This window comes from Prionailurus bengalensis, chromosome A3 (assembly GCF_016509475.1).
Source record: "Prionailurus bengalensis isolate Pbe53 chromosome A3, Fcat_Pben_1.1_paternal_pri, whole genome shotgun sequence".
Classification (NCBI taxonomy): domain Eukaryota; kingdom Metazoa; phylum Chordata; class Mammalia; order Carnivora; family Felidae; genus Prionailurus; species Prionailurus bengalensis.
The window spans coordinates 104,943,172-104,967,003 of NC_057354.1; the positions used below are offsets into that span (position 1 = coordinate 104,943,172).

General features: G+C 44.0%; 1 protein-coding gene across 1 annotated transcript in view; it reads left to right on the forward strand.

The window, feature by feature from the left end:
• The window catches only part of LOC122467098, a 56,305-nt gene that overhangs the window by 10,218 nt on the left and 22,255 nt on the right, over window positions 1-23,832 (forward strand). Inside the window, exons 3-10 of the mRNA XM_043553331.1 lie at window positions 805-931; window positions 3,431-3,544; window positions 4,074-5,074; window positions 15,091-15,230; window positions 16,726-16,810; window positions 18,060-18,186; window positions 20,596-20,709; window positions 21,960-23,012. Of these exons, the coding sequence (XP_043409266.1) occupies window positions 805-931; window positions 3,431-3,544; window positions 4,074-5,074; window positions 15,091-15,230; window positions 16,726-16,810; window positions 18,060-18,186; window positions 20,596-20,709; window positions 21,960-23,012 (2,761 nt within the window). The remainder of the gene's footprint in view (window positions 1-804; window positions 932-3,430; window positions 3,545-4,073; window positions 5,075-15,090; window positions 15,231-16,725; window positions 16,811-18,059; window positions 18,187-20,595; window positions 20,710-21,959; window positions 23,013-23,832) is intronic.

Below are 23,832 nucleotides of genomic sequence, written 5' to 3' on the forward strand. Positions count from 1 at the left end.
TCATCATTTTATGGATTTGTAAAAAAAAAAAAAAAGACAATTGGTGGAATCTGAATAAGATTATAGATCATAGTCTAATATCAATGCTGTTTTCTTGGCTTTCATAATTATACTGTGATTTTGTAAGAGAATATCCTTGTTTTTATAAAATATGAGTAAAGAAGCATCATGTTTGCAAGTTACATTCAGGAAAGGGACACCTGGGTGGCTCAGTTGGTTAAGTGTCTGACTCTTGATTTCAGCTCAGGTCATGATCTCACGGTCATGAGATCGAACCCCATGTCAGGCCCTGCATCAGGCTCTGCACTAGGCATGGGGCCTGCTTAATATTCTCAATCTCTCTCTCTCTCTCTCTCTCTCTCTCTCTCTCTCTCTCTCTCTGCTCCTTCCCTGCATGCATGCACACGCTTTGTCTCAAAAAAAAAAAAAAAGTTCAGGAGAAAGATAGAATGTGTATGTACTGAGAGAAAGATAAAGCAAATGTGGAAAATGTTAACATTTGGGGAAGCTGGGTGAAGGGCACATAGGAATTCTTTGTTCTTTCCTTGCAAGTTTTCTGTAAGTATGAAAAAAGAGCCCCTGATATTCACAGGCTGAGCTGTGAGTATAGGGATTACGACCAAGAACTTCATGCCTCAGGGAATTATGCCACTTTCCCCGAGTGCTTCAAAGCCCTGCTTTATCAGAACCATGTCCCTTAACCTTCCCTCCACAACCTCAGGGCTGTCATCTTTATAGACTGTTTTGTCTGGTCCGTGTAAAAAGAAGGGTTATGAGTAAGGGAGAATGTTATTGTGTTTCCAGGAATCAGTGACATTTGAGGATGTGGCTGTGATTTTCACAGATGAAGAGTGGAGGCATCTAGTCCCTATTCAGAAGGACCTCTACAAGGAGGTGATGCTGGAAAACTATAAGAGCATTGTCTCATTGGGTAAGGAGAGCTTCCCACAAGCAGTTAGACTCTGTACTGCGTTAATGGGGGGTCGTGGGCTAATAAGTGATACCTCTTCTCCCACCTGAGTTCTGAAGCACTGAGAGACAAAATGGAGGGGTAGAAGGCTATGGCTAAGATGTACAGCAACAGTGGACTTCTCACTTGTGAACCGCAGCACTGGACAGACTTGTTCCCTGAGCCGTAGGCAAGGGAACCCCAGCCTCCCTTGCTCAGCAGCCTGCCCCTGCAATACAGAGGGCCCCCTCCCCAGAGCAGGGGCAGACAGAAGAAGCCGAGTCACATATGCCCCGTCCTTCCCCCAGCTTATCAGGCAGGTAACTTTCTCAGCTCCATCCAGAGGATGAAGGGTTGGTGGGGGAGGTGGGGGGCAGGGGCTATCTTACTGAGGGAAATTTTCTTTTCAGAGAAGCAGAGAAGGGGAGGAAGAAGTGTTTCCCTTTAAAAAGAGGGCGGTATGGGCACAGAAATACAAGGCTGGGCCTCAGAGTAGGTCACTACTCTGCGTTTGATTTTGAATATTTATCTTAAATACAATCTTAGAGGCGCGCAGAAGGCACTTTGCAATTATAGAGACCTGTGTGACAAAGGGAAAATTAAGAATGACTGCCTGGAGGCACCTGCCTGGCTCACTTAGTCTGTACATCTTGCAGCTCTCGATCTCAGGGTTGTTGAGTTCAAGCCCCATATTGGGTGTAAAGCTTACTTAAAAAAAAAAAAAAAAAAAAAAGAAGAAGCTGATGTAATATATTTGTGAGAAGTAAAGTTAGGCTCCTGTAGGTAGTGAGAACCTCCCAGGAGCTTCCAGAATAAGAGGCTGGGAGAGTGTACAGATTCAGAAACCAGTATAAAATAAGCAGGAGGTGGCAGCCAAAGGAGTCCCATTACAGATTTTATGCAAGGCATGGCAAGAATTTAAATAGGCCAAATAGGAAAAAACAGGTAAATGTTCAGGGAACATTAAGGGAAACTGCTGAGCCTTTGTCACAGGCTTTGGTGGGATGAGATATTGGGGAAAATAGAATTCCTAGCAAAGGTCAGAAAGAGGAAGCCACAGGGAGGCCATGGATGTGGCCAGTTTATCAGCCGAGAATCAGCATACAACCAGATAGGTGATCCGTGGGCCCAGTAAGAAAGTGTGTCTCTTTCCCAGTTTGGGGCCCCCAGTGCAATAGAAGTTTAGACTTCGAGACTATTTCTAGGATGGGTTCTATTTCTTTAAATAATGAAAAATGGACAGATTCACTTCTAGAAATTTGTCCCAGGAAGTAATAGGATTAACAGCCCCTGGTATATAAAAATGTTCACCATATCATTGTTTGTTAATAGCAAAACATTAAAAACAGTCTGAATGTCTGTCAGCAGGAGATTAAGTAAATTAGATTATTCCATACAATGTAACCTCATGTAGCCATTAAAGTGCTAAGATAGATCTGTGTTAATTGAAGTAAAATAATATTTAAGTTTACTATTATGTGAAAAAAAATCAAATTTACAAGTCAGGATTATTTTATAACCCATTTAAAAAAATTTTTTTAATGTTTATTTATTTTTGAGAGACAGAGCATAGGTGGGGAAAGGGGACGGGAGAGAGGGAGACACAGAATTTGAAGCAGGCTCCAGGCGCTGGGCTGTGAGCACAGAGCCCGACATGGGGCTCGAACCCACAAGCTGTGCGATCATGACCTGAGCTGAAGTCAGATGCTTAACCAACTGAGCCACCCAGGTGCCCCTATAACCCAGTTTTTAACAGAATGTATCTATAAGTATCTTTCAGTTTCAAAATAGATACAAAGTACAAAAGGTGATTTTTCTTTTTACTTCAACTTACCCCTAATTTTCCTACAATGAGCATGACCCACTTGTTTAAATAACAGCTTAGTAGTAAAGGGTAAACAAAAAGATTATATGTTTTTACTCAAGATGATATGTTTTGATTCTCATCTTCCCTGACCCAAAGACTCTTTCCCCCCATCCTACCAGTGCTAAAGCTGGGACATCCCATTCAGTTCAGTGGGAAGAATAAATACATAATTCAGATGAATTTTATCAACTTTTTGACCAAGTGCTACTTTGTTTCCTTTAACTTAAAAATTTTTTTTGATGTTTTTATTTATTTTTGAGACAGAGAGAAAGCACTAGATGGGGAAGGGCAGAGAGAGAGGGAGACAGGAACCGGAGTGACCTCCGTGCTGACAGCAGAGAGCCCGAATCAGGACTCGAACTCAGAGTGATGAGATCATGACCTGAGCTGGAGTCAGACGCTAGCTGATTGAGCCACCAGGGGCCCCATCTACTTGGTCCCTTTTAGAACCTCCATTCTGAGCATTCTTTTCCAGTACTTTGCGCTCTGTATTCCTGGTGTGTGCCCTCTGCCTTTTGCATTTTCTCTCAGAAGCACTCTGAGGCTGGGATTACGCTTTGAGATAGTGGCGTATTTTCATCATGTGCCTGGCTTGTTTCTTTCTCCATGAGCAGGACTCCCAGTTCCTCGACCTGAGGTCATTTTTCAGTTGAAGACAGGGGATGAGCCTTGGATAGTTGATCTTCATGGATCTGAGGAGAGAGGATGTCCAGAGAATGTCTCTCTAGGTAATTGTGTATGAACAGGGCTGGGTAGAGTTTGGGTTTGTTTTGTGGTTGTTATTTGGGTGTTTGGGAGGGAGGCTTGGGTACCACGTTTTTCCTCACATTCAAATCTTCTGCTTTAGTGTTTACTCTTTATCACCCACGAGCTTTGACTTTTTTTCTGTACACCTTAAAGTGTCACTCATCTTTATTCACCAAATATTGTTCTCTCAGATCTGTCACATTGCCCGTTCACCCTTTGATATTCCTGTTCCCCACCATCCTCTCCACCCAGTGTACTCTCCTAGTTATCCTGGCCATGCTCCCAATGGAAGGTCTTCTCTTTTCTGAGATGTCCACTGTCAGTTCTATTCCCTACTTTCTTCTGCCTTCCCAGGTCTCAGTCTTTCCCCAGCATGGACAAGTGTCTGTGCGAGCGAGTGAGGCAGTCACCACACTCTACTTTTCCGATTTATCGTAGTGTCTCTTCTTTCTGATATAGTATTTCCCAGCCCAGGAAAGAAACTGCATCTGTATTTTCTGTCCATTCCAGATTGGGAGACCAAGCCTGAGCCTCAGGGTGCTTCGGAAGAAGAAAAACCAGGACGAATAGTGAGGGAAAGGCTTGGAAGAAAAGTTCCTCTGTGTCCTAGATTTGAAGCTCATGCCCTGGAGGGTGAGTTAGAAACAGGGAAGGGGAGCCCTGTGGTGCAGACCTGCAAGAAGTCCCTTTCCCAGAAGGAAAATTTGCAGCAAGGGTCTAGCCCTCTGAAGAAAATTCTCACTAAGGAGAGAGACCAGGAATGCAGCAACTGTGGGAAGACCTTTTTTGACCACTCATCGCTTGTCCGCCACCAGAGGACTCACACTGGAGAGAAGCCCTATGACTGTCACGAGTGCGGGAAGGCCTTCAGTCACAGGAGCAGTCTCAGCAGACATCTGATGTCTCACACGGGGGAGAGCCCCTACGAATGCAACGCGTGTGGGAAGGCCTTCTTCGACCGGTCGTCCCTAACGGTCCACCAGCGAATTCATACCGGAGAGAAGCCCTTTAAATGCAGCGAGTGCGGAAAGGCCTTCTTTGACCGCTCATCCCTTACTCGACACCAGAGAATTCATACTGGAGAAAGTCCTTATGAATGTAATCAGTGCGGGAAAGCCTTCAGCCAGAAAAGTATTCTTACTCGACATCAGCTCATCCACACTGGCAGGAAGCCCTATGAATGTAATGAGTGTGGGAAAGCCTTCTATGGCGTCTCGTCACTGAACAGACATCAGAAAGCTCACACTGGAGAGCCTCGCTATCGGTGCAGTGAGTGTGGGAAAGCTTTCTTTGACCGCTCGTCCCTCACGCAGCACCAGAAGATTCACACCGGAGACAAGCCATACGAATGCACCGAATGTGGGAAAGCCTTTAGCCAGAGGTGCCGGCTTACGCGACATCAGAGAGTGCACACGGGAGAGAAACCCTTCGAATGCGGCGTGTGTGGCAAAGTGTTCAGTTCGAAATCGTCAGTCATTCAACATCAACGGCGTTACGCCAAACAAGGAATAGACTGAGTTGGGTGGAAGCTTCAGTCAGCGGACCACCGTAGAAACCCAAGACTGGTCTTTCCCACAGCAGGCAAATCCCTCATTTGAGCACTCTACGTATTCTGGCCACTACTCCCCTTTTCCATCTCTGCTGCCACGGTGTGAATAAACACTCGCCACCTACTGTGTTATAGAACTGATGTGGGATGCCGGAAAGGAGGCCGTGACCCTAAAGAGTCGACATCTTGCTGAAGCTTATCAGACAATAGGATAAATGTTAGGAGGTGATCCGCAGGCACGCCTCTTGTCTGAGGCCCCAGGTATCACTGCACTTTAATAACCGGAGGCCAGGATGGGAGGGATGGCAGAATTGTGTCAGGGCCGCACTGTTGCTTCCAGAACAGTTCTTTTTATAGCTGGGTCCCTTTCCCCTGGGAGCTTTTTTGGGCACTGAACTTGTTCTTTGTGTCCTAGCTTGTAGGTCCCTTCTGCTGCTGCTGCTGCTGCTGCTGCTATGACTAGCTAGCTAGCTAGCACTTACCGAGTGCTCATTACGGGGTAAGCACTCAGTGGAGAGTTCGGCAAAGAGTAGATTATTTGGTCCTCTCACCAACCCTCTCAAGTAGAAGTAGGTACTGTTACTATCCTCATTTTACAGATGAGCAAACTGAAATTTAGAGGTGTCGAATAATTTGCCCAAGGTGACACAGCTAGGAAAAGGTGAAGCCAAGTCCTGGATACAAGTCTGCCTTCAAAGTCTGTTCCTTTAAGCATTATGCTCTACGGTTTGTGTCATAATTTATGCACGTGTAATCTCTCCTCAACTAGATTGTAAGCACTTGGGGGCGTGACTTACGTGTCTTTGTATCTCACACGGTGCCTTGCACATAATAGGTGCTCAATAAATATTTATCCGCATTAATGACTTTTCTACCTACCAAGTTCTCTCTGGGTAAAACATATCCTTGGGTTCGTCCTTTCTCTGAATTTTCAGTCTAGCCTACACCTTTCTCATCTCAGCTCCCTTACTGCAGTAGTCATTTCCTCATTTGAATTCTTCCCTCTTCACTATTGAACAGGGGAATGCTATGCTATGGTGCCATAGTAAGTAACCCCCCAAGTAAAGTTTTCTTTCTCACGTAAAATCTGTTGTGAGTCAAGTCTGTCTTACTCCATCCTCATCATTTAGAACTTGTCGCCTCTAGGGTTATCCTGAAAGAGAAAGCTGGGAGGTATTTTAGGACATTTTTAAGGGCCATCCCTTCTTCTCTCTGCATCTCATAAACCAGAACCCAGCACCAGAGGCTAGGAAAGCACCTCAGTATTTGGTTAACATCAACGGCCTCTGTCGCAAATTACATTTTGCACATTACTGACATTTTGCACACTACTATTAGGCCAGTCTTTCTAGTCTTTCTAAATGACTCTCTCCTGCCCATCAATGCCTTATTCAAGACCTAAAATAGCTCCCTGTTTAATGAAATCTCGGAATATTTAAGATCTGCCTTGATGTGATTCCACCTGTCTGAACTTCTGACTCCCGAAATGCTGAGTCCCAAAAAACTCCTGTATGCCCTGGGCCCAGTCCTATATTTTTATTTTATCAAAGATCAGGCGCTAGGCAACTTCGACTCCAGGTGTCTGCATTCCTTTCCGGGTTGCTTGAGGTGAAGCCCAGAAGAGGACTTGATTCTGAAAGGCTGTCTGGAACTTAGTTCTCCCAGCATGAATCCCAGGGGACCAAGAAACATTTCTCCTGGGAGCTAAAGTCATATTCAAGAAGGTGGATCGCCAAACAGACCACTCCCCACCTCCTAACAACCCTATTTGTCCACCTTTCTTAGAGCAGACGAGTGGCAGGGAAGGCTTTTTCATGTGTGGACTCTTGAAGCAACTTAAGGAAAAACACTTCACAGAGTGCAGAATCTATCAGAGTGGATAATAGCTGGTATTATTTAATGTCCAGTAGAGGAGCGCCTGGGTGGCTCAGTCGGTTGGGCGTCCGACTTCGGCTCAGGTCATGATCTCGCGGTCCGTGAGTTCGAGCCCCGCGTCGGGCTCTGTGCTGACAGCTCAGAGCCTGGAGCCTGTTTCAGATTCTGTGTCTCCCTCTCTCTCTGACCTTCCCCCATTCATGCTCTATCTCTCTCTGTCTCAAAAATGAATAAACATTAAAAAAAAAAATTTAGGGGCACCTGGGTGGCGCAGTCCGTTAAGCGTCTGACTTCAGCCAGGTCACGATCTCGCGGTCCGTGAGTTCAAGCCCCGCGTCGGGCTCTGGGCTGATGGCTCAGAGCCTGGAGCCTGTTTCCGATTCTGTGTCTCCCTCTCTCTCTGCCCCTCGCCCATTCATGCTCTGTCTCTCTCTGTCCCAGAAATAAATAAACGTTGAAAAAAAAAATTTTTACAAAAAAAAAAATTTTTTTTAAATGTCCAGTAGAAAATAAAAGGGACGATTGACAGACTTTTGACTGATGACTATATCTGAGAGTTCTGAATTTTTAATTTATTCCCTTGTTAGAAGTAAAGTGAGGATCAGGGGCGCCTGGGAGGCTCAGTCAGTCGAAGGCCCAGCTCTTGATTTCAGCACAGGTCATGATCCCAAGCTCATGGGATTGAGCCCTGCATCAGGCTCCACACTGAGCATGGAGCCTGCTTAAGATTCTCTCGCTCTGCCTCTCTCCGCTGCTCTTTCTCTCTACACACACACACAAAAAAAGGAAGATGTAAATAAGTAAATTGAGAATCAAGTATTTTCCTAAGATATTCTGCTACTGTCAGCAAGATAAAACTAGAACAAATTCAGAATACTAATGGACCTGGGACTACAGTGGTTAGTGAAACAGAAAGGGGATATAAATTTGATACTTTCCCTTTGTTACCTTTTTGGTTTTTTTAAGTTTTTTTTTTTAAGTTTATTTATTTAGCAATAGAGACCGCATGATCAGGGGAAGGGCAGAGAGAGAGGGAGAGAGAATCCCAAGCAGGCTCCCTACCATCAGCACAGAGCCCACTAGGGGGCTTGAACTCAGGAAACCATGAGGTCATGACCTGCGCTGAAATTAAGAGTCAGATGTTTGACTGAGCCACCCAGGCACCCCATCTTTGTTCTTTTTTTAAATGTAGTGATCTGGAGGGCTTTTTTTTTTTTTTTTTTTTTTAATGTGAAATACTATTCCACCTACTAAAAATTCTGAGGGAAGGGCCACTTTACCTTTGAACTGGTATCTCCCAATAGGGCATACAGTACTGGAGGCCTTAAATTTTGAGGTTTTAGCTTCACCAAATGATCATTAGTAGTAGCAAATCTTGGAACCAGAAATTGGTCAAATTTTTAAAATTAAAAATACCATAGTTTTAAAATTAAAAATGAAACTGGTGAGATTAATTTTTATAATTAAGTTTTAATTTAAAAATAGTTGAATAAATGTTTCATTCAATGTCATTTCCACATGTAATCAACGCAAAAATTATTGACATGTGTTACAACCTTTTTGAAAAAAACTAAATTTTCGAGGTGACTGGGCAGCTCAGTTGGTTGGGCACTCGACTTTGGCTCCGGTCATGACCTCGTGGTTCCACGGGTGGGAGCCCCACCTCAGGCTCTGTGCTGGCAGCTCAGAGCCTGGAGCCTGCTTCTGATTCTGTGTCTCCCTCTCTCTGCCCTCCTTCCGCTCATGCTGTCTCTCTCTCTCTCTCTCTCTCTCTCTCTCTCTCAAACATTAAAAAAAGAAAAAAATTTTAAATAATCTTCAACTTCTTTGTATTTACAGCACATCTCAAGTTCAGACTAGTCACATTTCAAGTGCTCAATAGCTACCTGTGGCTAGCAGCTACTATATCGTACAGCACAGTTTCGGATAGCCATCGGGGCTTTTATAGGTAAAAGATAAAGGGACTATTTTGAGTTTTTTTTATTTTTAAACTTTTTTTAATGTTTGTTTTTGAGAGAGAGAGAGACACAGCTTGAGCAGGGGAGGGGCAGAGAGAGAGAGAGAGAGAGAGAGAGAGAGAGACAACCTGAAACAGGTTCCAGGCTCTGAGCTGTCAGCACAGAGCCCAACACAGGGCTCAAACCCATGAACCGTGAGATCGTGACCTGAGCCAAAGTCAGATGCCTAACCGACTGAGCCATCCAGGCGCCTCTGAATTTTTTTTTTTTTATGTTTCTTTATTTTTGAGACAGAGAGACCGAGCATGAGTGGGGGAGGGACAGAGAGGGGGAGACACAGAATCTGAAGCAGGCTCCTGGATGTGAGCTGTCAGCACAGAGCCTGACGCGGAGCTTGAACCCACCAGCCGTGAGATCATGACCTGAGCCAAAGTCGGAGGCTTAACCGACTGAGCCACCCACGCACTCCAGGGGTCATTTTGATCATTGGAGATGTTTGAGGGGTGTTTGTTTCTGGTCCTGTGGTAAGCACTATGCACCTGCAGAAAGAAGTCTTTTGCTTCCAGTAGGTCAAGTGTCTGGGTGAGGTCCAAGCCTGGGAAGCCTGTTGTTACCATCCCTCAGGCACATTTTTTTTTCTTTTAATAGATCTCAAAACAGCTTTTTGGATCTTTGTGTGCCTGACTCCTTTGTTCTGAGTTGGATCTTTTGTTATCTCAGGTAGGGAAGAGATGTTACTTATGGACCTCTAACAACCCAACCAGGATATGGAAGAGGAAATATCTAAGGTTGCCAGTTGTGAAAGATAAACGATCCTTCGTGTGATCATCACCTCTTTCTGAGCAGGATATTAGAATCCATTTATTATTACTCTAGAGGGGAGGAAAATGTTCTATTAGAATGGGCAAAGCATGAATGGGTGCTGGCAATGGATGTGCCCAGTGGAAACTACTGGAGCTCCCCCACCACTCCAAAACTGTCAATATAAAATAGTGAGGAAAATTAAAGGCATGACAATAAAGTTGGAGGACCTGGGAGTGATTTGTCCCACCATTTCCTTTCTGATTCCTTGACTTGTCTGGTGAAAAATCTAGATCCGAGAAGTTAACTATCTCTGATAGCTCAATAGAAAAGCTAATGAAGAAGAGTCAACTGTAGCTCGTTTTGTGCTTCGCCTTGTTTCTATATTGGAATATGGCTGTCAGTTGCCTCTTGACGGATATGTAGCCATTGATCTAGTTAACACATTCTTTTCTATACCCATTAAATTGATCCACTAATAGCGGTGTAAATTTAACTTCACTTAACAAACTAGCAATTTGCTTTTATTGTCCTGCCACTGAGATAATTCATTATTTTTGCATTATACCATAGTCTGATAGAGCAAGATTTAAATAATTAAAATGCTGATGTTAGTCATTACACTAATGACAGTATCTGTTAAATAAGGGAAGGAGAAAAAGCCAATAAACAGTGTGTAATTAAGTTGGTCACTGCCGTGGACAACTGAGGTTCAGTCCCGCTGGGACCTGGGGAGTCATGTCGAATGAGCCTCAGGATTATCTGCCCTTGAAGTGGGGAGCATTTATCTACTGGCTCCCGTCCCCCATTGGCTAAGTGTTGCTGCACGAACATCAAGGCTTGCTGTAGTCATCCCCTGTGGCAGAGTCAGAGAGTAACTCCAGGGAGGAAAGTGAAAAGTGTGGGGCACAACAAAGGCAAGGGGTTATCTGATTATGTTTGTGCAAATGTGGTTGCTGCAGCATGGCTGGGGTAAAATTTGGGCCAAGAGAATATGAGGTAGTGTACCCAAGGTGTTTGGTATAAGGGTAGGGAGTGAGCCCATTTGAATATAATGAGCTTGAGATGTTTGTGAAATATCCAGACATATGTAGGAATGTTCTGCAGGCAGACTGAACCTGAAAAGAGTGATTTCATATATATGGATGATACCTGAAACCATATAGGTGGTGGGAAATAGCTTATGAAGGTAGAGTGTTGGAAGAGACTAGGATCTAGGATAGGTCCTTGAAGAACACAGATTTAATGGGCATGAAAAGAGGAAGAGTCCATAAAAGAAAAGTAAATGGAAGAGACTAGGTAGGTAAAGAGAAACACTAGGTGAGAGCAGGTTAACAGGAAAGACTTTCAAGAAAGGGAATAGTCAAAAAGTGTTCAATGTTGTCAAGTGGTCAAGAAAAACAAAGCATTAGGGGCGCCTGGGTGGCTCAGTCGGTTGAGCATCCGACTTCAGCTCAGGTCATGATCTCACAGCTCGTGAGTTTGATCCCCGCCTCGGGCTCGGTGCTAACAGCTCAGGGCCTGGAGCCTGCTTCAGATTCTGTGTCTCCCTCTCTCTCTGCCCCTAACCCACTCGCATTCTGTCTCTGTCTCTCTCAAAAATAAATAAACATTAAAAAAAAGAAAACCAAAGGATTACCCACCCCCACCCCCTGATTTGTCGATAACTTGGATGGTGGCGCCAAAGCCATATTGGAATGAATTTGGTTAAGGAATGGGTGGAGAGGAAGGTAAACATAGCAAGTATCTTCAATGCTGAGTAGTTTCGCTTTGATAAAAAGGAGAGGTTAAGATTGGTAGCTGGAGGGGGATGCGAAACGAAGAGAATATTTCTTTTAAAATGTAAGAGATGTAAAAAAAAAAATGTAAGAGATGTGAACATGTATCAGGATGCCTTCGGGTACAGCAGATAGAAAATGCTTCCTCAACTTGCTTAAGCCTCAAGGGACTTTATTAACTAACATAATTACAAAGCCCAGATGTATCTCTGTTTATTGTTCTAATTGGAGAGGGCAGTAGAATGAACGTGAAGAAAGGCAAATTTGTATTTCTGATTACAGGCAAGTATGGGAATTCTCTCTCAAGCTTTCTCCGCTCCACCCCCACTCGGAAAGCGAGGGAGATGAAGCAGCAGGTGCCTGAAGAGAGTAGAGGTTGCAAATATCCTCCTGGATAGAAAACTGCCTAAGAAACAGAGGCATCCTTGGTAGGGGTCCTCCTGGGGCAAGCGAACAGGGAGGGCCAGAAGACAGCCTTGGTTCTTCACTTTTTTTTTACTACATTTTCTTTCTATTTTACTACATTTACTACATTTCTTCCCTTCATTTTTACTACAAGTGTCACCTTCCACCTTTTGAATGACGCGCGCGACTACCCCTGTGGTATCTCAGGAGGCGGGGCCTCCGAAAACCCGCCCCGAGGCCTTCTGGGAATCGTAGTTTTCCGAGGGCACTTTGCGCAGGCGCTCTGTGGTCCTGCTCCTCGTGGGGCCGCCGGGAGCCAGTTGGCGCCCAAGGTGAGGACCAGGGGTTGGGTGTGGTGGGAGCCGTGGCTGCGGCGAGAGGAAGGTGTTGAAGAAACGGGCCGGGAAGGAAGTTGGGCTGCGAGGCGCGGTGACGTGAGGGTGGAACCGAAATGGGGTGTTTGGAACTATCCTTGGCCGCTGCTCCCAGGCTGACCTTGATCCGACCTGCAGCGGGGAAGGGGAGGAGGCGCCAGCTGCAGGCCCGGCGCGACTCAGGGTGACGACATGGGTGCGAAGTGAAGTGAGACGTCGGTGGCCTGGCCCCGCAGTGTGAGATGACGTGCGTTGGGGTGCGCAGGACCGCGCTCCGCAGTGTGTATCCGCCGGGTAGAATGGCGCATTTCCTCCCGAGGCGGTCCTTCCCCTGCTTGGGAAGTGCTGGGGGCTCAGTACACCAGGATTGAACTGACTCCGCTGAATCCTGCTGGTCCATCCTTCCCGGAAAGCCCCTCAATTACTCATTTCTCTCGGTTCCCTGGGCCAGGGTTTCAACCCCTTGCACCCGGCTTCTTGGAGCTGTCCAGTGGCGCTCCCTCTTTGAGAGCCGCTTTCCAACACCAACTAGACTTTCTTGCAAAACTTGGTATTTCAATTAGCCTGCAAAGATTTCTGGAGTACTAAGTATGTGGAAATAGCTTTCTTAGTGTGAGGAAAGCAAGATTTGACTCCCAAGATTTACCTACTTGGAAAGATGAAGATACAAATAACTGTAGTATAAGATAGTATACACCAGGTGATTGAATCAGAAATCTGAGCGTTCAAAGAAGGTAATGACCCTGAGTCTTTGTTTTGTGATGTGGATCAATTTGGTTATGGATTGGAAAAGAGTTTATAGGCTTGGCTGGAAACATCCACAGCTTATTTTAATGATACTGGCAGGCATCTTAAGATTAATGCCACCCTTTTGGTTCTGTGAGCCACACTGGATGCTGTGTCCTCTATGTACCCCCAGGACTCAAAAGAGCTCTTAAGAGGAGAGGTCTGGTAGCAGGACGTGAACAATGAAACCTCAGGTAAGAAGGTAGAAGATTGGTTTTGCTCCCTGTCTTAGGTCTCTTTGGCTTGCAAACTGCAGAAACCCCGCTCAAACTAATAGAAGGGGGATTCATTTTGAGGATGCTTGGTTAGGTCACGGAACCCAAGGAAAAAGACTGCGGTGTGCTTGTAAACTGCAACTGGGGACAGAACAAAAAAATTCAGGACCCTCTCTTAACCCCTTGCCTTTACTTCTGTTTGTACTTATGTTTTATATTTCCCCGTCACTGCTGACTGGCTTTTTCTGCTCTCAGATGGCATGACAAAATGTGACTGTCAAGGGCTCCCAGGTTTTCATGCCCTCAAGGGGAGCCTCATGAGAGGCTGACCTCTTTTTCTTGGTTCCACTTCCAAAATGCCAGGGGAAGGACTAATTGGTTCAGATGCCAGTCAGCTTTGGCCAGGAAATAGAGACCGTTTTTAGTAATGTATGGATGTGAATAAAGATATTGCCTTGAAAAGTGTGAAGTATTGGCAGAGCTCCAGAGACAGAACAGTAGATGCTTCTTGTTGCCTGTCACTCACCTTGAAATACGACTGCTAAGAAAATCACTCTATAAAGAGTGGTAGGCCTGTCCTGGCCATAGTTCATGTCTCTGAGAACTGCTCTTCATTGTGCTCCTTGGCAATGGCTGAGTGGGCAAGAGGTGGAAACGTGATCGAAGGTCATTAGCCTCTCAATGGCTAACAACCACAAAGGTCTTGAGAATTCTAAGTAGGAGACACAGAGACCATGGCCACTTAATTGTGAGTGTTAGAGCAATAAACTCAGGAGGGCTGGGAGTTAAAGACCTTATTGAACCTTGTCTGTACAGAGGAGAATGTTCCGAGAACATTCCTCTGAGAACTCAGAACATTCTCTTGGGGGATGAAGAGGTGCATGGCCCATGTAGCCCTTGGTGGCTTGGTTCCAGCACCATTCTCATTTGTGGTCACCTCCAGGCACATGTCAGATGGCCTGCGTACACAGAAATTATCAATGTAATCTTGCTGTTGGCCATTCTAAATGTCCAAGATGGTATATCCAGGTTCTCTATCAAGATACGTTGCTCTATCTTGATCTCAAGAGCAAGAGATAAAGATGTATGGCACCATCATTATCCTTCAGTATCCAGCAGGATACACAAGTCTATTCATGAAAAAAAAAATCTGATTGGTAGTGGATCACCATCATAATTGGAGTCCAGAAGATAGTGCCAAATGTGACTTATCCTACTGGTTTGTATGGATTATATTACATAGAGTCAGCCTTGGATGAGTACTATTGGGTCCCTTTACTCTCTTTCTTTTTCTAGTCTTTTTCCCTCCCTACTGGATACCGACTACATTTTTAACAGTCTTTGTAATAAAACCCTGAGAGAATGTTATTCTGGCATTCCCTGTGGACAGGGAAGTTTGGGGAGATCGTTGTTCCCGGCTCTGCTCCTGGAAGGATTTTTCAGATCCTTTGAATAAAGCTTCTGTTAGGTAAATGAATCTTTTTCTTGAGAATAGTATTCCCTCTCCTGTCTTCCAGTTGCTGTTATGTCACAGATTGTCTCCATGTCAGGCCCAAAGATCAGAAGGCCGGGAGAGAAGAGGACGGAGATTCTTCCTCCTGTTTCGGACATATAGTTACACTGTGTGGTCTGCCTTGATACTTGACTGCTGGGCTTTTAAGACTCACCCCTCCTTCTTGCCCTTGTGTCTCACACCTGGACAAGCTGATAAGGAAGTCTGAATGGTCTCTCCTTGGGCATTGGTGGGGGATTCCAATCACACAAACCCCTTCCTGTGGGCATGTAGGCATGCTCACCCTGGCCCTGCCCCCTAACCACAATAAAGACCAGGCTGGTCTCCTTTCCTCCTTTCCTCCTCCTCTCTAGAGCCATTTTGGACCAATTGAGAGACTGGCTCTGCTCTCTCCAGAGACCTCAATGGCATAAGTAATAAACCTTTTTATATACTTGGTCTGTGTTTGTGCGTGTGGCATCATCACTCTCAATATTGAAACCAAACTTCGCGTGGGGTCTGTCTCTGCAGGTGACCATTGCACTCTGGACACCCTAGCTCTCTAGCTAATCCTTTATTTCCCATGGGCTTCTGTGGTGCCAGCCAGTGCTGTAGGGGCAGCGGTCAGTCAGTCCATCCCGGTTGGTCCTGCTGCCCCTTTTGCTGGAGAAGCAATTGTATTCAGTTCTGGACTGAATTGAATAGCTGGGTATCATTTTGCATATAGCCTCCTAGTTCTATGGAAACTTTAAAAATGACTCTAACAGGGGCCTCTGGCTGGCTCAGTCAGAGGAGCATGCGACTCTTGATCTCAGGGTCATGTGTTCAAGCCCCACGTTGGGTATAGAGATTACTAAATAATAAACTTAAAAAAATGGACTCTAACAAAAAAAAAGATGACCCTAAAGAAACTGGCTGGAATTTCTAGCATTTGGTGTTTGATTCCATTTCTTGTGTTGTTGTTGTCGCTGTTGTTGTTTAATTTTTTTTTTTAAGTTTGTTTCTTTTTGAGAGAGAGAAAGAGCACAAGCATGTGCGTGTGAGTGGGGGAGGGGCAGGGAGCGAGGGAGAGAGAGAGAATCCCAAGCAGGCTCTGCACTGTCAGTGCAGAGCCCGACTCAGGACTCAATCTCAGGAACTGTGAGATCATGACCTGAGCTGAAATCGAGGATTGAATGCTTAACCAACTGAGCCACCCAGGTGCCCCTGACTCCATTTCTTGATTGGATAGGACCCAGTCACTTCTTGAACCTCTGCTTGGGACCTTTGGCAATCAGGAAAGAATTAGGACAGGAGGCCAGTGCTCTTCATCCCAGTAGGGGCCACAGATGTCATGAGGCCTAGATGCTGTTTAATTACAGTATCCTTATAATGTCCATTGTATCCTAAAAATAACACCGTAGCTTGCTTGAACATATTTCTGGCCTTAGAACTAAACAAAACTTGACTAATAACACTAATACATGAATTTGCTTTTGCTTTTTTATTCTTGACCATATAGGCTCCACATTAGCCTTTAAAAAAATGCTAGTATAAGCCTCCTTCTGGTCATCTTGAGTTTAAAAGTCCGATTGAGTTATTTATTAAGTTGCTTATTTGTGTCAAAATACTACAGAGCACAATGCTTATTATAGATTTATAAAATGGAGTAAAAATTGACTTCATTGTAAACTATTTGATTTTTAGTAGTTTTCTGATATGGGAACACAGCTCTGTTCCCAGGAAGCTGCTAACTCAGGAACAGAGTTGTGGCACTATCCGTAATTTCCATCTCCTGGGAAAGGGTAAATTTACTTCTAGGCTTGCTTTGCTCTTAGTGGGGTATTGAGCATAAGGACTGTTTCACACCTAACAGATATGCAGGGATTTTTAGTCTGGGTCAGATAACTATGAAATGGGAGTGGTCTCTTTTCATGTTTCCTTCTCTAGCTCTGCCAACTCTGACCTGGGCCTTTTCCAAGAGGACATAGTAGAGGAGAGAATGGCAGCTGTACCTCTAACAGCCAGATGGCAGGTGAGTTGGATTTTCTTCAGTCCAGAGCCTTGAGATTGGTCTCATTTTGGTAGAAGTGGTGCTCTATAGAAAAGACTAGTACCCTTTCTGGCTTCAGATTCTCTCCCTTCTCCCCATACAACAAAGCTGTAGGGATCTTCCTTCTAAAGTTGTTTTTTTTTTTTTTTTTTTCACATTTATTCATTTTTGAGATTGAGAGAGGCAGAGCATGAGCAACGGAGGGGCAGAGAGAGAGACACAGAATCGGAAGCAGGCTCCAGGCTCTGAACTGTCAGCACAGAGCCCGATGCGGGGCTCGAACTCACAGACCATGAGATCATGACCTGAGCTGAAGTCGGACGCTCAACCAACTGAGCCACCCAGGTGCCCCGGGATCTTCCTTCTAGATGGCCCTTCATAAGGCCTTGATGACCAGCCCCATCCTGTGTTTTGTAATGGTGGGGAAGCAGAGAATTGAGGCAGTTCTGCCCTTAGCAATGGCTCAGGGAGTGCTTAGAGAACTTTCATGGGAATATAAAACTTCTGAATCCTCTAGTCTGGAATATTATCTTTTTTTCAAAGGGACACCATATTTTTTATCCTTTTTCTTCAGTTTTAGCTCTTACAAGTATCCTCTGTTCTTTGTATACTCATCATAGATCTTCCCTTGACTTGAGAACCTGTTGTTCAAACTGAGATCTCATGGGGCGCCTGGGTGGCGCAGTCGGTTAAGCGTCCGACTTCAGCCAGGTCACGATCTCGCGGTCCGTGAGTTCGAGCCCCGCGTTGGGCTCTGGGCTGATGGCTCAGAGCCTGGAGCCTGTTTCCGATTCTGTGTCTCCCTCTCTCTCTGCCCCTCCCCCGTTCATGCTCTGTCTCTCTCTGTCCCAAAAATAAATAAAAAACGTTGAAAAAAAAATTAAAAAAAAAAAACTGAGATCTCATGGATCCATGAGTGTTAGAGCTGAAAGGGAATTTAAAGATCATCTACTCTAATTCTTTAATTGATAGTTTAAAAAATTGAGGCCAGTAACAGTGTCCCTGAAGTTTGGAGGCTCTGTCATGGATATGATGACATGAGGCCATCACCAAGAGTTTCATGCCTCAGGTCACAGACCTGTACCTCTTACTTAAAATATCCAGTGCCCTTACATCATCAAAACAGTTTCTTTTTTATTCCATGTGTCTTCCAGTGCTGTAGTCTTTACTCTTCCTCAGTGAGACATAAAAGAAGACACATAGGTGAGTAAGAACATGTTTGTCTTTTCAGAAGTCACTCAAGTTTAAGGATGTGGCTGTGAAGTTCTCAAAGGATGAGTGGAAGCAGCTGGTCCCTATTCAGAGGGCTCTTTACAGGGAGGTGATGCTGGAGAATTATCAGGGTTTTGTTTCTTTGGGTAAGTATGACTTTCTTCAATGACTCAGAATCTGCCATTGGGTGTGTGTGTAGAGAATATGTCCCCCCCTTTTTTAAAGTGTATTTATTTATTTTTGAGAGAGGGGAGAGGGAGAGGGAGAGAGAGAGAGAAGGAGAGAGAGAGAATCCCAAGCAGGTTCTATGCTCAGTGTGGAACCCAACATGGGGCTCAATCTCACTACTGTGAGATCATGACCTGAACCAAAATCAAGAGTCGGACGCTTAACTGACTGAGCCACCCAGGTGTCCCTGGCCCTTCTTTACTTACTGGGGCAGAATTGTATATCTTTAGATAGATCCCTAGCAAAGGTACAAGTGGTTTGTGAATTTATTTACCTTTTGTTGTTTGCTTGTATTTAACTCATGGCGGCCAGTACTATCAGTAAATGGTCCTTTTGATCTGGATAGAGTCTGAAGGATAAGTGAAGTTTGGTCTGAGACTCTAGCTTTAAGCAAAAAATTGTGTTAAATAAAATGGAAAATGGGTACCCCTTTTTCTGGGAATTGTCCTAAGGGGGAAAAATCAGATAAATGTTTATCCCTGTTTTGGCTAAAATTGTGAAACAATAGAAACAGCACAGGTACTTGGTAGTAGGGATTGAGGTAAATAAACCATTGTACATCCATAATGGGCTATAGTATAGGATGGGCCTTGACCATGAATGATATTTATAGAGTTAGAAAGATATTAATGATATGTTGTTAAATGATAAAAGCAGGCTACAAAATGATTGGAACTTGAGTACATTCACAACATATATCTATATGCGTAGAAAAGTGGAAGAATCTACACCAAAATTTTACCCCTAATTGTCTCTGACTAGTAGACTTACAAGTGACTTTTTCTCTTTTTTATATTTCTTAATGGTCTACAGTGAGCATTACATATTTTTTTAACGTTCATTTATTTTGAGAGAGAGAGCATGAGCAGGGGAGGGGCAGAGAGAGAGGGAGAGAGAGAGAATCCCAAGCAGGCTATGTGCTGTCAGCATATAGCCCCTCATGGGCTCGATCCCATGAATGGTAAAATCATGACCTAAGCCGAAATCAAGAGTCAGGCGCTTAACCAACTGAGCCACCCAGGTGCCCTGAACATAACATATTAAAAAAATATATTTTTTAACGTTTATTCATTTTGGAGAGACAGAAAGAGACAGAGCATGAGCGGGGATGGGGCAGAGAAAGAGGGAGAAACAGAATCTGAAGTAGGCTCCAACTCACGGAGTGTGAGATCACGACCTGAGCTGTAGTCAGATGCTTAACTGACTGAGCCACCCAGGCGCCCCGAGGAAACAGTTTTTAAATGCACAGAGTGATTTACATCATATTTAGTATGGTGGGTACCTCAGTAGGGGAAGGGAGAGGGGATGAAGGAGGGGCTTCAATTTTAGTGTTAATATCAAGTTAGATGGTGGGTTCGTAGCTTTTTGTTTTAGTCTTTTTGCTTTTTTGTATGTCTTAAACATTTAGTATTGCATTTTAAAACATAAATATAGAAAATTTATGTATGTCACCATATAAATTTATATTATATAACATTTATAAATGCCATTACTTTAAATCATCAAAAACCAAAGACATTATAATTCATTTTTTAAGGATTTCTAAAAAATTGTTCACTGATATTTTTAGTTTTAAGTGTTTAGTATTAACTGCACATAAGGTGAGTCATATTTCTTAAACTATTCCAGTTTGATTTGTTAGTTGCTTCAAATTCAGTATAATTGCACGGAAATATAATTAAAGGATACAAATCTATTCTTTAAGAAACGACAAAAGAAGATGGGGTAGCTTCTTCACCTTAGTTCCTTGAGGTGCAGAACCTTCTCCATATTCGACTTCTCTAAGCTAAGAATTTTCCCTCAACTCTTTTTTTTTTTTTTTTTTTTTTTTAAACTTTTTTTTTTCAACGTTTATTTATTTTTTGGACAGAGAGAGACAGAGCATGAACGGGGGAGGGGCAGAGAGAGAGGGAGACACAGAATCGGAACCAGGCTCCAGGCTCCGAGCCATCAGCCCAGAGCCTGACGCGGGGCTCGAACTCACGGACCGCGAGATCGTGACCTGGCTGAAGTCAGACGCTTAACCGACTGCGCCACCCAGGCGCCCCTCCCTCAACTCTTAATACTAGTTCCATCTTGGGGAGGTGCCTCCTACATCAGAGAAAAATTAGTGAACTACTTCAATAGATCTAATTCAGATTTTCTAGAAAGTCAGTACCGACTTCCCTTTAGAGAAGAAGAATTAGCATCTTATTTTAGAAATTAGCATATGATTTTTGGATACTGCCATTTTCCTATCTAGAGGAGAAGGGGATTTTATTAAACCCCGGGATGGTTGTGAATTTCCATCCCAAACAGCCATTTCTCATTTTGTCCTTTGTGAGCAGGACTTCTAGTTCCTAAACCTGATGTGATTTTCCAGTTGAAAAGAGGTGAAGAGCCATGGAAACTTGATTTTCAGGAAGATGAAGAAAGAGAAACCCCAGGAAGTACTTATTTAGGTATGTGTAAACTAGGCGGATAGGATTTCGATAGACAGTTCACTTGCAGAGACCATTCCTCAGGACCTCTTAGGCCTGTGGAGATGTTCACTGCTTTTGTCTGGAACACTCATTCCCCCAGATAGCCATGTGGCTTTCCTGTCACCCTTTTCAAGTTTTTGCTCAAATGTGCTGCCTTCTCAGTCAGGCCTGCCCTGATGACCCTATCTTTAATTGCAATCTCTCCACCACCTTCCCCCTCCCCAGCCCCTGCACTATCTAGCTCTCTTCCCAGTCTGTCTTCCTCACATACTGTATTTTTTGACTTCTTTATTTTGTTTACTGTCTGTCCATACCTGCCCACTAATTAAAATGTAAACTCCATCAGAGGTTTTGTATCGTTCACTAATGTATCCCCAACGTTTTGAATAGTACCTGGTACATCGCACACACTCAGGTATTTGTCAGATGAATGAACAGGTAGCAAGGGGGTTGGGGGAGGGTTGAGACCTATTTATAATGAACTCTGATAACACTTTTTTATCTTTCCTACTTATCCTTTACCATATCTCCTTCCTCTTCCTTTAAAAACCGTTCAGTAGTCATCGACAGTTCACTTTCTCAGGTCCAGGCTGGCCTCTCCACTTACTCTCTGCTGTTTAAACTCATTGACCTGTAATAAACTGCCTAGTCATTTCCATGCTTCTTTGTGTATAGCCTACTTTTTTATGGATCTCTCCCTGAAATGCTCTTCTTTTGGCTGTTCTCATGGTTAACATATCTTTCAGAGCTCAGCTTAACTGTCACTTCCAGATGACCGTTCTTAAGTTTTTCCTCTAAAGAAGACCCCACTCCAACTTCTGTTCATTATTTTCTTCACTGGACTTACCACCATCTGTGGTGTTTTATTTGTTTTTTTCTTTGTCTCCTGTCGTGTTGAATATAAGCATCATGAGGGCAGGGACCATGTCTGTCTTGTTCATTAGAGTCCCAGTGACTTCTATTGTGCCTCGCACTTTGTAGGCACTTAGAAAATATATAACGAATGAATAACAGAAACTTGTTTAGTGGGCGAAATGACCACCTTCCACTTCCATCTCTGTTCCTCTGTTTTCCTCTGCCATTTTTCAGCCTCTCTCTGATGCTTTGCTTTTGAGGAGTTACAATAAACCAGGAAGTATTTTGTATCCATTCTTTTCTGAACAAAGATAATGTTCTCTTTTTCACTAGCACTAAGACCCAGTCATATCTATATTTTCTATTTGTTTCAGACCAGAATGCTAGACTTGAGAGCTGGGCCTCAGCTAAAAGCCAGGATATTTCTAAAAAAGGGAAGTTGCAAAAGACACTAATGGAAAAACTCAGAAAAGATGGTCCTCTGGGTCCTGCACTTGGCTCAGAAAACCTCAGGGGCACAAAGAAAGAACATCTATCGGGGGAGATTTTGAAGAAATCCTCCCCCAAGGAGAAGGACTCCAGGCAAAGATCCACTCCTGCCAAGAAAACCAACAGTAAGGGGAGAAACTTTGAATGCAGCATATGTGGGAAGACCTTATATAACCACTTATCCCTCACTCGCCATCAAAGGACTCACACCGGAGAGAAGCCCTACCACTGTAAAGAATGCGGGAAAGCCTTCAGCTATAGAAGTAGTCTTAAGAAACATCTGATGTCTCACACTGGGAAGAGCCCCTTTGAATGCAACGAATGTGGGAAAACTTTCTATGACCGATTAACCCTTACTGAACACCAGCGAACTCATACCGGAGAGAAGCCCTTTAAATGTAACGAATGTGGCAAGGCTTTCTTTGTCCGCTCATCTTTCACTCGCCATCGGAGAATTCATACTGGAGAAAGTCCTTATGAGTGCACAGAATGTGGGAAATCCTTTAGCCAGAAGAGCATCCTCGCTCGCCACAAGCTCACTCACACTGGAGAGCGGCCTTATGAATGCAAGGGCTGTGGCAAAGCCCTGTTTGACCGCTCCTCCCTCATTCGCCACCGGAGAGCACACACTGGAGAGACCCCTTTTGAATGTAATGAGTGTGGGAAAGTTTTCTTTGACCGCTCGTCCCTTAATCAGCATCAGAAAATTCATAGCGGAGACAAGCCCTATGAGTGCACTGAATGTGGGAAAGCCTTCCTTCAGAAAAGACGACTTACTCAGCATCAGAGAGTGCACACTGGAGAAAAGCCCTACGAGTGCAGTGTGTGCGGAAAGGTGTTCAGTTGTAAGTCATCTATCATCCAACATCAGCGACGTTATGCCAGGCAGCCGTCAGAATGTCACAGAGGTGCTCCAGCCCGGCAGGGGCCCCCCACAGAGACTTAAGATGCGTTTATGCAAGATAATGAAGATTTGTGTTTGAGCACCTTCTAACTACCGCATATTCTCATGTCTCCATTTGGTACTAGAGGCTCAATAAATAGTCTTAATGGACCGTGCCATAGACTTCCACTGGGATGCCTCATACTTAATATAATACCCCGAGGATCCCCAAATTGGTCAGAAGCTCTCCAATCAATATGTTTTGTAAGTGTTTGAAGGGGACCCAGAGATAAGCATTGTGTGTTTGTATTTATTTATTTATTTATGTATGTATGTATAATTAATTAATTTTTTAAATTTCTAGACCACTCCATAAGAACGGGAACTATTTCATACCTGTGAGCTGCTGTGTCCTCAGTGTGATGCCTGCCACTTATTATATATTTTCTCAATGAATGAATACCTGTCTAGTCATGAGAACTTGAGTCCTCAATCAAAAGCACTTTCCAGAACTAGAGACTTCAGTAAGAAAATTAACATGAAGCTAATACATCTGTAGGACTATAAATACCTTCATGATAATTGTGCTATTAGCTCTTAATCTACTGTTCTTTGAGGTTCCTGGAGTCCTGGTTTGGGTATGCCCTGTTCTTCACTAGGGACATCATCCAGCATCAGTTCGCTCTTCTGAACTTTGGCTCTTCTGCCCTCTAACCTGACCTTTGGTCTCTAGTAGACTAACCCATCACCCTTGTTTCCAGGTTAGCGGTTGTGTTTTTGTGTTACATGTGTTTAGTCTCATTGATAACTAAAATTCCTTAGTGTAGCTCTGCCATTCCATCCATATTTTGACATAACACCTTCCCTTTCTCACA